Here is a 16592-nt window from a genome sequence, read left to right as displayed (position 1 = left end):
ACCAGATCATATCTAAAACTACTCAATCTGAAACCCCAGATATGTAAGTAGATTAGAAAATGTCTAAAAAGATGCAATTAAAGCTTGTGGACTGCTCTGTGCTAACCCCAAATGCTTTTGTTTTCCTTGTAACCTTTAAGGTGGACCTCAAGAAAACCGTTCTTGATGCTTAATTATTAGAATTGCTCTTTTTAAATCTAGCAATACCTAAGTTCCAGGTGTATTTTCTTTCTTTTTGTTTTTAATAAAATTTCCCTTTAAGAACAGAATTGGGTTCTTTGTGTCCTAAGAGGTTTATGCATATGTTGTTTAATTAGCTGATTTCACAACAGCTGATTTCCTTTGCTTTTCTTTCTCAGCTCTTCCCTGGATGGGGGGTTAAACGGCTTGAGAGTACCCCACAGGGAGGAATTCCCAAGTGCGCCTTCCTGGGTAAAAGGGGTTGTTTTTTTTTGCATTTGGGTGGTGGCAGCATCTACCCATCCAAGGTCAGAGAAAAGCTGTAACCTTGGGAGTTTAATATCAGCCTGGAGTGGCCAGTATTAATTTTTAGAATCCTTGCAGGCCCCCACCTTCTGCACTCAAAGTGCCAGAGTGTGGAATCAGCCTTGCAACTAACAAAGCAGTCTTGTTAAATGAAGACATCAGTTTGAACACATTATTTTGTCTATTTCTGTCAAATAACTGGTACACCAACTCACTAGAAATCGGGGCCTGGGACCCTAGAGATGTCAGGTGCTTAGGGCCAGAAGTAGAGGATAGAGCCAGTTGCATACCTGCAATCAAAGAGACACTTCTCTCTAGACTACAGAAGTAGTGATGTCTTGTTCAATGAAGCTTTGAAACAAAACACAAGACTGACACATTAAAGTTGACCTGAAAAACTTTGATGAATATTTCTAACAGCTCCCCTATGTTTTCAAGTCGTAATCTCTCCACCACCACCACCTTTTTTTTTTTTTTTTTTTTTTTAATTTGGCTGTTATGCCTCCTTAAAGTTTGCCTTTTGGACACACCCCACTGGCCTCAGCAATTTGTTGAACTTCCTTTTCTGTGAAACAGTGACAGTCTAAATCCTACAGACATGTCAATCACTGACTAATCAGAGCTCCTTCTAGTCTCCAAGCTTTATTCCCTCCATGCTTTCTATATTGGAAAGTAGGAATATAACCTAAACAATGTAACAACTTTAAACAAACACTATAGCAATATATATGTAAAGAGTATTATGGAAAGGGGAAGGCTGTTTGCATCAATTCTGCATGTCAGCAGAGGGCAGATTTTAAATCCCTTTCATTTGTGTTTTTCAGTGGGGGGGTCAGAGACACTATTTTCAGTTTTAATGGTCATGAAGACATGGGTTTTGACAAACTAAATAAAAAGCAGCAGTGGGTCTTCACGAACCCTGAGAAACTGTAAAAATGAACAAACTCAAAAAAGCTTTGCAGGTCACTTCTGAGGCACAAAGTGCACTGAAGTCTCAACTACTGATGTCACCAACACCCTAGCTCTCACTGACTTATTTTAAAAAGATATCAAAGTGGAGCTCCAGTACTTCTCACCAAATCAACAAAGACTTCACATGAGGCTAGGACGTACAACTCCAGTTGATTCAAGGCCTGAAGTCTTCAGGAAGTTCTCAGCTACCTTCTCAGTGAATTTACAGGAAGCATGAGAGGAAGCCAGAAGAGCTTTTAGGGCACCCCATCCAAGACTTGACTGATTACATTGATATCTTAGAGGCTGTCTAACAGCCAAGCCTGTCATACTTCATTCCTAGGTACAGGATACAGCAGTCATGCCTGTCTTTGATGGACATTGTCCAACCACGTTCAGAACACTTCTTAAAGCCAGTGGGTTTTTTCTTTTCCAGACCTGAAAGAGAAAACAGGAGTCATCCATGCAAGCTGAAGTACAGTCCTAATGAGTCAACCAACTCACATGGTGCCAAGGAACAAGAAAAGAGAACTGATGTGCTAATAGGTATAGAAGGCTGCTCAAGGCACAAGTTTTCCAATTCCAGCAAAGAAGCAACACCACCAACTGCTGACATTGCTGATTATTTTCTTCTTTTAAATGAAACTAGCATTCAAAGTAGCAGACAGACAATTAAAATAAAATCCTGTGGCAGAAGAAACTAATGAGGTGTTAAGAGACAGACAGCTATATGGCCTGAATTAGAAGAAACAGTGATGCTAGAGAGCTCCTTCACCTGCCAGAGAATGAAAGGAACTGGTTGCTGAACAAACAGGAGATGCTGGTGTTCCATAGCAGGAGCTGACACAAGACATCCCCTGCTGGAAACAACAACTTCAGAAAGCTGACCTGAAGAAATTCCAGCACTGGCGCACAGACCCACGTGTAGGAATGTGTGATGATGGACCTCTTAGCAGAAGTGCAATATCAAAAGCAACAGAACTCTTGCTAGATGGTCTTGATAAATTTGTAGCTGTTTTGGGCAGGCGGGGGGGTTCTTGACTGGAAGTCAGTTTTGATATTCAGAAGTGCCAAACTGGTAAATTGGCAACAGGATCCAAGAATGCTTTCCCCAGCCCGATTTACATGTATTTGATGAGGACGACATCTGACCTCTTCTTTTGAATGTACGGTTGACATTCATCCATACTCTTTTTTTTTTTTTTTTTTAACCTGCAGGGCAGGTTACTGGGATGTGCTCTTAGAGCTACTGCTGAAGACCATTTGGAAACTTCAGCTGGTACAAACTATGACTGTTCACTCACTTGGAGTGTTTCTCATGGACTGCACAACACTTGGGCTGTGCTTCAAGACCATGCCAGCTTGCGATACATGGCTGAGGAAAATTCAAGATGTTGGCTTTGATTTTTAAGCCCTACATAGTTTGTGTCCTAGCTACCTTAGGGCCTGATCCTTTTCCAATGAGATACATGAGAGTTTTATCACTGACCAGACCCTCAGAGGCCACCTCTCCTATCCCAAAGTTGATATCACCTGAAATGCTCACGTTTCTCAGCCTTTTGATCTATATATCTAGGGGATGGGGGAAGAGTATTTTTATATGAAGTTAAAGGTAAGAGTCCTCAACTATAGAACTAGTTTCCCTGCCCCAGAAGGTGGTCAAATAATATGTCCAGAGTTTGTTAGGCCTTGTAGAAAGGTTATCTGTATATACAGGCTTTTGTCTAAGGGGCTATTTGGAGAAGCTGGTGTTCTGCTGGGGCCTAAAACAATTTGACTCCTTCACAGTAAGCCAGGTTGTTTAGTGATAAGTTTCTTAAGTGTATTTTAAGTTTTGCGTATGTAAAAAGTGTTGTAATTTAATAAAAATGCACTTGTGTCTCTCAGTCCTCTCCTTCTCTCACTCCCAACAGAAGTCAAATCTAGCATGCCAGAAAATTTGACCCAAAAATTGAGTTCAGGAGGGAAAAGATTACATGACCTGGACTCTAGTAGCATATATTAAAAATCATCAATCTTGAACAATAGTAAAACACTCGTGTCCCGAGACCCCAGGTATCATTTTAAACAAGAACTGAACAGCCAGGCATTAAATGACGGTCTCTTAAAATCCACTCGAAGGTTGCAACACTGAACACTTACAGAATCTCTAGCACACACACTGAAAATCTGTTTTTTGCTGATAGGTCTCCTTATCCAGAAACATATTATCATCTGCATCATAAACATCAATGACAGAAGGGGAAGTAAATGCTTCTCCTAAGAATGATGGGGGGGGGGGAAGAGGGGGAAAGCTAGAAATGCAATCAAGCTCCTCCCTGTTTATGGGCTGACTGAACTCTAGAGTCAATATTACTTAAAAGTAAATTAAAAGTTAAAGGTATCTTGTTCAGGTCAACCATATTAAAGAAATCTTCACTCCAATACATACTGAAGTTAGTTCAGAAGAGTTACAAGGGCATAACAACAGACTACATATTCTGCTGCATTCTAAATGGCCCAGTATGGGACTCACCTGCTTTGAACAGATGCACTTTGTGGAGGAAATCTCGTATGTCACAGTTATTTGATCACAGTGATGACAATTCTCTACATATAAATGACCACATGCAAGCTAGCTCCACACAGTGTATTTTGTAAACAGAATTAGGGATTAAATTTCACAGAGGCTTTTCTAGGACAAGTATCTTGCATAGGCATCTACCCTACATATTTTGAAAAGTTTGTAAGGCATGATGTAACTGTTAGAGACTTTTCCTGCACATACTTACAGTGCACCCTTTTAAACACACAAGATATGGTACAATTTTTAAACTAATTATACAAGCGAGGCAAGCAAGGATTCTCTTCTATGCACAAACATCCTCATACACTGAGGGCTGGTCTGCACTATTGCAGTAAATCAATATAATGTAACTGAAGTCGACGTAGTTAGACCCACTTACCGCAGTAGCTACACTGCACTGTGTCGACAGGAGAGTCTCTCCCATCGACTTCCCTTACGCTTCTCGGGGAGATGGAGTACACAAATCATAAAATATTAGGGTTGGAAGAGACCTCAAGAGGTCATCTAGTCCAATCTCCTGCTCAGAGCAGGACCTTCCTAAGTACAGAACTCTGCACTTGTCTTTGTTGAACCTCATCAGAGGTCTTTTGGCCCAATCCTCCAATTTATCTAGGGAGTGCTCTCCCACGATTTAGTATGCCTTCACCAGACCTGCTACATCAACACTCGCTGCATCGATTGCAGCAATACCGATCTAGCAGTAAGTGTAGACAAGCCCTGAGAAGAGAAAAATACTCTTAAATAACTTAGGTCAGTCCTGCAAAGCCTTAGCCACATGGGTAATCCTATCTACTTCAATTGCACTGCTCATATAGGTGAAATTGAGCATGTTCTTAAGTATTTGCAAGATTAGGGCCTTCATGTTGTCTTGATCATAGTAACTCAAAACCATCAATTAGTATGTTATTTAGATTTACAAATTCTATTACGTGTAACTACTGTCTTTAGACAAAAGCAATGTAGGACAGTCTACTTGAATTTTTTTGCTGCCTAACTTTTTAAAATTCAGTTTCTGATAAAGTTTATTTAAATAACAGTATGTATTACAATAGAACCTCAGAGTTACAAACACCTTGGGAATTGAGATTGTTTGTAATTCTGAACAAAATGCTATGGTTGTTCTTTCAAAAGTTTGCAGCTGAACGTTGACTTAATACAGCTTTGAAACTTTATTATGCAGAAGAAAAATGTTGCCTTTAATCATCTTAATTTAAATTAAACTAGCACAGTTTCCTTGTCAGCTTTTTTTTTAAACTTTCCCTTTGTTTTTTTAAAGTCCTTTATGTTCAGCAGTACTGTACTGGGTTTGGTTGGTTGGTTGTTTTTTGGTTTTTTTGGGGGGGTGGTCTCTGCTGCTGCCTGAGTGCGTATTTCCGATTCCAAATGAGGTGTGTGGTGGACAGGTCAGTTCCTAACTCTGGTGTTCATAACTCTGAGGTTCTACTGTAAGTTTTTTTTCTACCTATCAACCTGAAACTGTATGGCCACAATATCTTTATTATCGTACAGCAGTAGTTGCACCATAGTTAGAATGCATTACAGGTTCCATTTTACAGGAATTAATTGCTTTAGTTGGACCCCTTTTGCAAAAAAATCTGAAGCACTGTGGCTTCTTGCTTGCTTCACAGTTGTTCCTCATGTGCTGATCCACATAATATCAGTTAGACTATTTTTGAGAAAAAACATATTTTACTTAAAACATGTTTAGAAAATAAAACAGTGGTGTAATCCACTGAGAAAGTGTAAGAAGGCCTCCTCTAGGGGCTGGTCCACAAAGATGTAAGCAGTTACTCCTGTTACTGAATGGATAGTGGTGTGAGCTGGGAATCTGAAGGTCCAGGGTTAAATCCCTGCTGTTGGCCTTAGTGAGAGATATTATGGTTACATGTTATTCACACAGTGAGAAGACCTCTTTAAAAGAGGTTTTGTATTGAAGTTATAATTACAGCTATGATTTTGGCCTGGGTATTTTTATTAAAAGTCACAGACAGGAGGTGGGCAGTAAACAATAAAATCACAGGAATGTACACACAGTAATGCAGCTTTCACTACACCAATACAGCAGCTCTTAAATGGCCTATTAAACTTTATATAATTTTGATTACTGACAAGATTAATTGTTAGTAAATGACCATTTTACATTCTAACAGTTATAGCTTTCTACAATTCTGAAAGCAGAGGCCCAGGCCCTGCTGGGCCACTGCCCCAGGAACCCCAAGCCTTGCCACCCGTAATTTAGCTTTGCGGTACCTCCTGTGGTGTGGGGCCCCAGGCAAATGCCCAGCTTGCTAGCCCCGAATACCGACCCTGGCAACAATGGGGAACAAAATGGTATTTTTGACATTTGTACTGCAGATTTTAAAGGAAATAAGCGATTTCTCATTTTTTCCCCCTCAAATCTAATATTTATTGGAATTTTCCAGAACTCTTGGATAGCTCTTAAAATCTGGGAATCCGTGACCTCCGTAACAGAATCATAGCCTTAGCTATGACAATCAGTAAATGACGACAAGAATTGTCATTTCACACTTCAATCATTTGTCATGTGCTCGGATTGCAGGTGTTGCACACTGGTAGGCTTGAAGGTTGAGAGGTGTGCTTCACAGTGGCAGGCACGTGGAATCTAAATAAGCAGACATGCTGCTGGAGTGCAAGCACGCACCCTTCTGATACAGCCACTCCTGGCAGCATCCAGTTTTTGAGTCCATGAGAGGTTGTAGCGTGTTTCAGAGTGAAGATGCAGAATCCTACATGGAGGTTCCCTTCAACTGGCAGGTTACATGATCTCTTCTAAACACAGCAGGTTGTTCTTATCATGTGCATAATTAAGTAATTATTAAGTGACATACAATAGGGTGTTAGACGCCATGCTTGGGTTGGCAGAGAACTGGGTTTCTACTATGTACATGGATATCTACTGTCCTAGCGGAGGAGGTATATGACATAGCATGTTGTCCCTGTTTTAAGTTGGCAGGGAAAGAGTTAACCCTCTTGTCCTAGGAAAAGGCACAGCTGTTTCCACTGACAGCAAAGACACTGGAGAAGAGATAATGATCTTCCTCCCACAAGACACATGAAATATGCAATGGGAAGAAGTCTCCTGCAAGACCCTCCAAAGGGGAGCCTGGAAAAAGGCTGCAGGCCCATTTCAGCCAAGAGAAGAGCTATGAGAACTGTTGAGCTATTGCAATATGGGGTCAAGGACTAACCCCTTGTCACAAAGGGGAGAACAGTTTGGGCATGAAGAAGTCCAGAAAGACCACTGAGGCACTGACAAATGCAGACAACATCCATGTTGGTATTTTGTTGGTCACTGAACCTGGAAGGCCTTGTTGATTTGGTCAAGAGCCGAAATCTCTTCGAATCTCTCACTCATCTGAAATAAAGTTGCCATTCTGAGGGGAAATAGACACAGACGTACTCGGTGGTAAGTTTAATCTCCCACACAAGGAGAGAGTGTTACAGAGACAAAGACTCTCCTGAACCACACTGCAATCCTCGTGCCTTTGTTCAGCCACGAGCTGGTTGAGTTGTGCCATTTCTCTCCCCCTGTAAGTAAACATCTCTTCTTAATCAAACTGACTCCTTAAACCCTCACTGAAGAAGATTAGCAGTGACAGTCCTCTGTGAAGAATGGCTGAGGAGCTAAATAAAGAGTGAAATCCCTCTCTCCTGAACCACACATCCAAATCAGACTCAGAATAGAGAATAATGTATTAATACGATGATGTATTCATAGAAAGCAATCATATTCCCTCTCAGCCTCCATTTTGCTAGACTTCACAAGCCAAGCTATTGTATTCACAAGCCAAGCTCTTATAAGATAGACCGGGGTAGCCAACCTGAGCCTGAGAAGGAGCCAGAATTTACCAATATACATTTCCAAAGAGCCACAGTAATATGTCAGCAGCCCACCATCAGCTCCCCTCCGCCCCTCCCAATCAGCTGTTTCGTGGTGTTCAGGAGGCTCTGGGGGGGGGGGGGAGCGAGGGCATGGCAGGCTCAGGGAAGGGGTAGAGTGGGGGCTGGGCCTCTGGCAGAGCCAGGGGTTGAGCAGTGAGCACCTCCCGGCACACTGGAAAGTTGGCACGTGCAGCTCCAGCCCTGGAGTCGGTGCCTATACAAGGAGCCACATATTAACTTCTGAAGAGCTGCATGCAGCTCCAGAGCCACAGGTTGGCCACCCCTGAGATAGATCCTCCATTCCACTGATCATCTCAGAAGCCCTTTCCTGCACCTGTTCAAGATGGAATTCATCTTTCTTGAAAATGGGTGACCAGATGAAGTCTTACCAGAGCTGGTATAATAGCATTAATACTTCCCCTATCTCCAGAGGCAACATGTAACTGTTGACAGTGGGGGGGGGGGGACAATTTAAAAGTTCAGGGGAGGGTGGGGGCACGTGACCAGCCCACACATGTCTCTGGGTGCAGGAACCCTTCCAGCCTCACCTCCCTGGTCCAGGGCCAGTCCTACCTGGGGCTGGGGCTGCAGGAGCAGGGAGCATATGCTGCCAGGCCAGCCTGGGCCCCTGGCAGGGAACTCAGCAACAGAGTTTCTCCCCAGAGCTCCCGAGCCCTAGTGGACCTCTCAGCAGGGGGAGGGGCACAAGCAATGCCCCTAACTCAGGCTAAGTACAGGGAACATACTCCCAGCACCTTCCTAAGTGACCTGTGCCCAGCCCAGGGCCTCCATGCTCCACTAATTAGGTGTGGCTGTACTAATTAGGTGCCTGTACCTTGGAGAAGATGTACATGTAAGGTGAGGTGGTGGCCTTGGGGGGAATAGAGGGTAGGTGGGAGGGAGTAGTGGGGTGAGAAGAGGGGGTGGGGGGAATTTGGGACGTGAAGGGCTGCAGCGGCCAGAGAAAGAGGCAGCTGCCCGAGAGAGACCCCACTCCTTCCCAGCCCCTGCTCAGGGGCTGCTGCGGCAGGGGAGAGAGGGCACACCCATTGCATTAGAAAGGCAAGACTATAGATATTAAAATATCCGTTGTGCTTTTATTTGCAGAACAAAAAAACATTATTAAGGTTGGTTTTTTTTATATAGTGCTTTTATCCAAAGCACTTTACAATACTTAGCTAATGGCACAACAAACACTTGGAAAGATCATTAAGTGGTCTGTGGAAAAAAAAGTTTGTGAACCACTGTTCTAGAATAACAAAAACTCAGTAGAGAAGCGACCTGGTCCTGTTAAATCAAAATTGTGGGTTTCCATCTCCTTTGCTGTACTTTATACATACATAAATTCCAAGGCCAGAAAGAACTGTTGTGATCATCTAGACTGCCCTCCTGTACAGCACAGACCATAGACACCCCCAAAATAACTCCCAGAGCAGATCTTTTAGAAAAGCATCCAATTTGGATTTAAAAATGGTCAGTGATGGAGAATCCATCACGGCCCTTGGTCAGCTATTCCAATGGTTAATTACATTCACTTAAAAATTTACACCTTATTTCCAGTCTAAATTTGTCTAGCTTCAACTTCCAGCCATTGTATTGTGTTATACCTTTCTCTACTAGACTGAAGAGATTATTAAATATTTGTTCCCCATGTAACTATACTGTAATCAAGTCACTCCTTTCCTTCTCTTTATTAAGCTAAGTGGATTGAGCTCTCTGAGTTTATCACTATAAGGTATGTTTTCCAATCTGTTTTAATTCTTGTGGCTCTTCTCTGATTGAACTCCCTCCAGTTGATCAGTTCTTGAATTGTGGGTACCAGAACTGGACACAGGATTCCAGCAATGATCACACCATTACCAAATACAGAGGTAAAATAACCCCTCTACTCCTACTCAAGATCCCCATTTATGCATCAAAGGATTACATTAGCACTTTCGGCCACTGTCACACTGGGAGCTCATGTTCAACTGATTACCCACCATGATGCTCATATCTTTTTCACAGTCACTGATAGAGTCCCCCATTCTGTAAGTACGGCCTACATTCTTTGTTCCTAGATGTATACATTTAGCCATTTTAAAATGCACAGTGCTTGCTTGTGCCCACTTTACCAAGTAATCCAGATTGTTCTGTATCAGTGACCTGTTCTCTTCGTTATTTTCTACTCCCCAAATTTTTGAGTCACCTGCAAACTTTATCAGTGATGATTTCACATTTTCTTCCAGGTCACTGATAAAAATGTTAAATAGTTTAGGGCCAAGAACGGATGCCTGCGGTGGCCCAACTGGAAACACACCCACTCAATGACAATTTCCCATTTACAATTACATTTTGAGACCTATCAACCATTTTTTAATCCATTTCATGAGTGCCATGTAAATTTTATATCATTCTAGGTATTTTTTTAAGTCAAAATGTTATGCAGTATTAAGGCAAACATCTTAGTGAAGTTTAAGTATTTTACATCAATGAATGCTATTACCTTTATCAACCAAACCTGTAATCTCATCCAAAAGATATATATAAAATTAGTTTGACAGGATCTATTTTCTAGAAACCCATGTCAATTTGCATTAATTGCATTACCTTCCTTTAAGTTCTCGATTAAGCCTGGTTCAATGTCAGACTGACAGGCCTATAACTACCCTGATCATCTCGTTTACCCTTTTTAAATATTGGCAAAACATTCGCGTTTTTTCCTGCCTTCTGGAACTTCCCCAGTGTCCCAAGATTTATTGTAAATCAGCATCAATGGTCCAGCAAGTTCCTCAACTAGTTCTGTTAAAACTGTTGGGTGCAAGTTATCTTAAGTTGCCGATTTAAAAATGTCCAATTTTAGTAGCTTCTATTTAACATGCTCCAGAGATACTAGTGGAATGTTAAGAGTATTATTGCAAAATAGTGAAACAATTATATCTGGTTTTTCCCCCTCAAATACAGAAAAGAAATATTTATTGAACACTTCAGTCTTTACAGCATTACTATTGCTAATTCTACCATTTCCATCTAGTAATAGACTAATACAATTTTCAGGATTCTTTTTGTACCCAATATATTCAAAAAACTTATTGTCCTTAATTCTGCAAGCCATAGATTTCTCCTTGTGTTCCTTGGCTTCCCTTACCAATTTACTAGAATTCCAAACTTCTGATTTATAATCAATACGATCAACAATATAAAATGCTTTTACAGATGCCTTCATTTCCCCCCTAAACCAGGTTGGCTTTTTGAACCAGTACAGACTTCCTCCTCAATTTTGGCTTTTTGAGCATCTAGGAAGGTGCTCTCCAATTATTCCCAATTATTTTTCTGAATGAATTTTTCAGCTGATTTGGCTCATAACTGTTTTCAGCTTTGTGAAATGGCCCTATTAAAGCACCAAATATATATATTACTGGTCTGGACTTTATTCTGCCTGCACATTATAAATGTGATCAAGCCATGATCACTAATATCTAAGCTACTGAAGTCTCCCATCATTACACAGTTTTCTCTCCCAACCCACCCACCCAAGCACGTTGTAGATAGGTGTGTAAGGAACTGGTCATCCTGCTCCCTAGAGTGATTTCATGGTCTGTAGCTGACACTGACTAATACCCCACAACTTCATATTATTTATTATTATACAAATACCAAAGACAAAGTCTATGATAACTTAATTCTCAACTGTCCTGGAATTTTCATTTCTGGTCTAAAATATTGAGAATTTTGCCAAACAAGGCAATGCACCACTCAATTATGTTAAAGTTACAAAACAGCTGGCTAGTGAATTTACACACTAGTTTCAGTGTCTTATCAGAAGCTCTCTTGCTGGAGACAAATTAACACAAAACTCTGAAAAAATGGATCTTTGCTACAATAAGAGGATTTTGAGAGAGTTGAAAGCTCTGGGACAAAGTTAACGGCCAAGAAATCCGTGAAGTTTCTGGTCATGGCAAGAAGTGTTACATAGCTAGGTAGGCCTGAGGGGCCCATAGGCCTGTGAAACACAAGGAATATAACATGCACAAACACAAAAAATGGCCTTTCAGAAGCAAGCCCCAAGAGAAGAAGCCAAGGCAGTAAAGCCAAAGCTGAGAACATAAGAGGATAAAAAGCCTGAATGAATACCCATTCGGGTGGTGCACACAGGATTTGCTAGCTGGGCATTTTGGGTACAGGTGTAAAGGAAAAGCAGGTACATAGGGCTGAACTGAGACAGTCTGGGATCCCAGGCACACACCACAGGTTCCCCTGTAGCACTGTGTTGTGGTACTGCCCTCCTCCTCTGTCTGCACCTGGAGTTAAGAAGGAGCGGGGTCTCTCCCAAACAAGCAGCAGTATGATGAGAGAGAGGCCCCTTTCCATCAGAAATCAGCAGGAGTGCACCCCCAGGACTGACCCCAACAGCCAGCAATGGGCTGTGCAGTGAACACAGGGCTCACATCCTGCTCGGAGCTATCCTTTCGGGCTGCCTGCAGACTCAGACACACACCTCCGCCTCAGCAGCGCTCAAGGCAGCTTGTCCGAGCAGGGAATCCAGCCCATCGCTTCGGGCACGAGGCCCCAGGCAAGGCCTCTCTTCCTGGCTCTCATCCAGCACGGGCAGCGGGGTGATGCTCCGGCCAAGCGTCCCTGCCCTGGGCCTCCCTCACCCCCAGAGCCCGGCCCGGAACCTCGCGCCCCCAGGGACACATACACCCCGCTGATACCCGGGGGGCAGCTCCCTCCACCCAGGGCCCCTCCGCCCCGACTGGTCCCTCACCTGCCGCCCTCCGGGCCGCGCAGCCCCGATACTCCTTATACATCCGCAGCACGCCCAGCAGCTCCCCAGCCTGCGCCCCACGCAGGCCGCAGAGACAGCCCCGCCCCAAAGCGGCCTGCGCCGCCTCCCATTGGCCACCGCTCACCGGGGGCGCGCCGTGTGCCCTGAGGCATGCTGGGCATGGTAGTTTCTTGGGGGGGGCACTCGGTCTCTGATTGGCCGTCAGGACTCCGGACGCGAGGCCTTCTGGGTAACCTTGACCGTAGCGGCTGTACCCCAGAGCGGACCGTGGAGAGAGGCGCGATGGGCTGCAGCAGAGGAGCCCGCCCTGCAAGTCTCAGCGGGCCCCGCGCAACTCCCGCCGCCCGCAAGGCGCCGGCCGGCCTGAGCCGGGGTGTCTGAGCGGAGAGCGCCCGACGGGGGCGCCGCAGGCCCGTTACAAAGGGACGTACAAAGCCTCTGACAGGACCATCGTAGTCCCGCGTGACCAGGCGTGCGTGGAAACCATGGCGACGGCCCAGGGCCGACCTCAGTGAAGGTTGCCATAGCAGCCAGAGCATCCGGAGAACATGCCGGGCTTAGGGGCTAGAGCTAGGGGTGCTCCAGTGGTTTCCATCTGTGCAGGGTTTACAGTTTGAGTCAATGGCTCTCAGTACCCCACTGTACAGAGTGTTCCAGCACCCCTTTGTCAGGGGGCCTGCAAAGCACTCAACATCAGGGCCTGGCGGCTAGAGCTGAACAACCATTGCTTTTGCCCCCCAGAGTGCTATTAGAGCACCATCTCTACCTGGGCCCATGCTTTCGTACCAGTTATACTTTATAATAGCCTACCAGTTTTACTCGCCCTTCAAGTCAGGCACATGGCATCTTACCATTCTTCATGCCATTCTTTATGTTAATATGATTATCGTAATAGACCAATGCTAAGAATAATAAATTGTGAGGTGACAGAAGGCAGCCTGTCCCTGGTTACAGTTCCAACAAGCTGCACTTATGTCTTACTTTAAGGCTATATCGTTGGCTTGCAAAATTGGTTTCACCCTAAAGTTACTGGGTTTACTCTGAATGTCAAACTAGAATGTTTCTACAAAATTTGAAGAATATTAAACTGGTTTTGAGTTCAAAAGTGCTGAGCATTCAGCAGTCCTGCTGAAGCACCCTCGCTCTATACACCAACATGAATGGAGGTAAAGAAAAGCATACGCTGATTGGTAAATCCCAACACCCACATTGCTCTGGCAAGTTGAATATCAAGGAGTTGCCTGTGGAATATGAATTCAACAAAAAAGCATGGGTGAACTCTGAGCTTTTTGAAAAACGGTTACAAAGATTTGATCGCAGATTGCTACTACAAGGATGTAAAATTCTGTTTGTGGATAATACCCCATTCCCCCTTCCCTCTCAAACTCACAAACATTAAACTCTGCTTTGCAGCTAGGGTTGCCAACTTTCTAAAAACCAGAACGCCCCGCCCTACCTCTTTTGCCCCCAAGGCCCTTCCCTATGCTCGCTCCTCTTTCCCCTTCTTCTCGCTCAATCCTCTTCCCTCCCTCTCCCAGCTGGGCTCCCTCTGCTCCTGGGCAGGGATGGAACCTGCAGCCTGACACTGAGGCTGCTGCGCGGCTGCCCACAAGATGCAGATAGGAGGCGGCCCTGCCTCAGCAGGGGCTGCCATGAGTTGATGACCCAGCAGCTCCCTCCCCCTGCCTACCCTTAGTAATCAGACTTTTGGTGTCCAGTCAGTACATCTGACCAGACACTGCCAGGTCCCCCTTTCGACCAGACTTTTAGTCAAAAACTAGACACCTGGCAACCTTAGTTAGAACCTATGGATGCTGGGGTAATTCAAGCCCTAAAACTGAAATTTCAAAAAAGGCAAATTCGATTTATTCTTCATCAAATGGATCTGATGTAACTTCATCAGGTCCAATGCTTTTGAAAATTGTTTCACTCTTGGATGCAATACATTGGTTTCATCAAACCTGGAGTGAAACTGAGCCACACACCATCAAAAAATGCTTTGCAAAATGTGGATTCACCCTTGCTGAGTCAACTGCAGATTCACCAAATGAAGACATTAGCCCAGAAGATGAACATGAGCTCCCTCTTGTGGTAATTAACATGCCGCAAAATCTTTTTGGTGTGCCTATTGAGAAGACGAACCAGATTGATGAGAACCTTGCAACAGCTGAAGAGGTCACAGACTGGTCACTGCCTGCAAAACTCCTAAAAAGTTTCAAGCCATGTGATGACACTCACAGTGACACAAGAACAGATGATGATGATGATGGGGGATAGCAATGGTGCCTCTGAACTCCACGGAAGAATCATTTCTGTGCCTGAAGCCAAGCAGGCCTGCCGACAGAAATTCCGGGCCCCAGGGCCAGGGCCATCCCTGGGGTGGGGCCCGGGGTGGAAGTGACAAATCTGTCATTACTGGGACTGGCCCACGGGGCCCCACAAAGTGCAGGGCCCGGAGCAGTCTTGCGCACCTAGGTGTCCTGCGACCTGGCGATTTACAAGGGCCTGGGGCCCCCGGGCTTTTTAAATCACCCAGGCCCTTGGGCAATTGCCCCTTTCCTCCCTCCCCCCCATCAGCGGGCCTGAAGCCAAAAATATGATTAAAGACGTGAAAGCATTTGCCATTCAAAAGGCCAACAACTGACTTAAGAAAAAGTGGTAAACATGCTCCTTATCGTCACAGAGGCAGACAAGAATAAATTATTTTTTTAAAATAAATACAGGCTACTGTAGTCTGAAACCAGGACTTTTTGATAACATGGTAACTGTAATTGTAAACATTTTGTTTTGTCTTCAGTCTACAAAATAAGCACTTGTATTAGTGCACTAAATTTCCTCTTTTGATTAACAAAAGTACAGTACTAATGTATCAATAAACCCACCAAGAGCTTTAAAGCATAGTACTGTACTGTACGCAATTGTCAAGGTTCCTCCCCCACTCTGAACTCTAGGGTACAGATGTGGGGACCTGCATGAAAACCTCCTAAGCTTACTTTCACCAGCTTAGGTTAAAACTTCCCCAAGGTACAAATTAATTTTATCCTTTGTCCCTGGATCTCCACTGCCACCACTAAACTCTAACTGGGTTTACTGGGAAACATAGTTTGGACATGGCTTTCCCCCCAAAATCCTCCCAACCCTTGCACCCCACTTCCTGGGGAAGGTTTGGTAAAAATCCTCACCAATTTGCATAGGTGACCACAGACCCAAACCCTTGGATCTGAGAACAGAGAGAAGCATTCAGTTTTCTTACAAGAAGACTTTTAATAGAAGTAAAGAAATCACCTCTGTAAAATCAGGATGGTAGGTACCTTACAGGGTAATTAGATTCAAAACATAGAGAATCCCTCTAGGCAAAACCTTAAGTTATAAAAAAGACACACAGACTGGAATAGTCATTCTATTCAGCACAGTTCTTTTCTCAGCCATTTAAAGAAATCATAATCTAACACATACCTAGCTAGATTACTTACTAAAGTTCTAAGACTCCATTCCTGGTCTATCCCCGGCAAAAGCAGCATACAGAGAGACACAGACCCTTTGTTTCTCCCCCTCCTCCCAGCTTTTGAAAGTATCTTGTCTCCTCATTGGTCATTTTGGTCAGGTGCCAGCGAGGTTACCTTTAGCTTCTTAACCCTTTACAGGTGAGAGGATTTTTCCTCTGGCCAGGAGGGATTTTAAAGGGGCTTACCCTTCCCTTTATATTTATGACAGCAATATTCATATAAAGGCAATTAAAATTAAACATGAAACATCAGTAACAATAGCCTCTCTGAACCTTGTAAAAGTGCCCACTTTACAGCAAATCTTTGAAGAGAGACCACCTGTAAAGGTTCCTTCCCCCCTCTGAACTCTAGGGTACAGATGTAGGGACCTGCATGAAAAACCCCCTAAGCTTATTTTTACCATCTTAGGTTA

General features: G+C 43.9%; 1 protein-coding gene across 10 annotated transcripts in view; it reads right to left on the bottom strand.

Moving 5' to 3' along the window:
• ENOX2 (ecto-NOX disulfide-thiol exchanger 2) overlaps positions 1-12937 on the bottom strand; it is a 135529-nt gene extending 122592 nt beyond the window's left edge. For 9 of the 10 annotated variants that reach the window (XR_012160891.1, XR_012160896.2, XR_012160886.2 and 6 more), the window contains exon 1: positions 12654-12754. Coding sequence is in view for 4 of the 10 variants with exons in the window: in XM_073360663.1 (XP_073216764.1) it covers positions 12654-12696 (43 nt within the window). In the remaining 6 variants the exon portion in view is untranslated. Of the gene's footprint in view, positions 1-12653; positions 12755-12798 lie in introns of those variants that run through there. The other variant, XR_012160888.2, reaches the window with a different exon arrangement.
• Positions 12938-16592: the final 3655 nt, after the last annotated feature.

Source organism: Lepidochelys kempii, chromosome 9 (genome assembly GCF_965140285.1).
Source record: "Lepidochelys kempii isolate rLepKem1 chromosome 9, rLepKem1.hap1, whole genome shotgun sequence".
Classification (NCBI taxonomy): domain Eukaryota; kingdom Metazoa; phylum Chordata; order Testudines; family Cheloniidae; genus Lepidochelys; species Lepidochelys kempii.
This window is presented reverse-complemented; position numbering and strand designations above follow the sequence as displayed.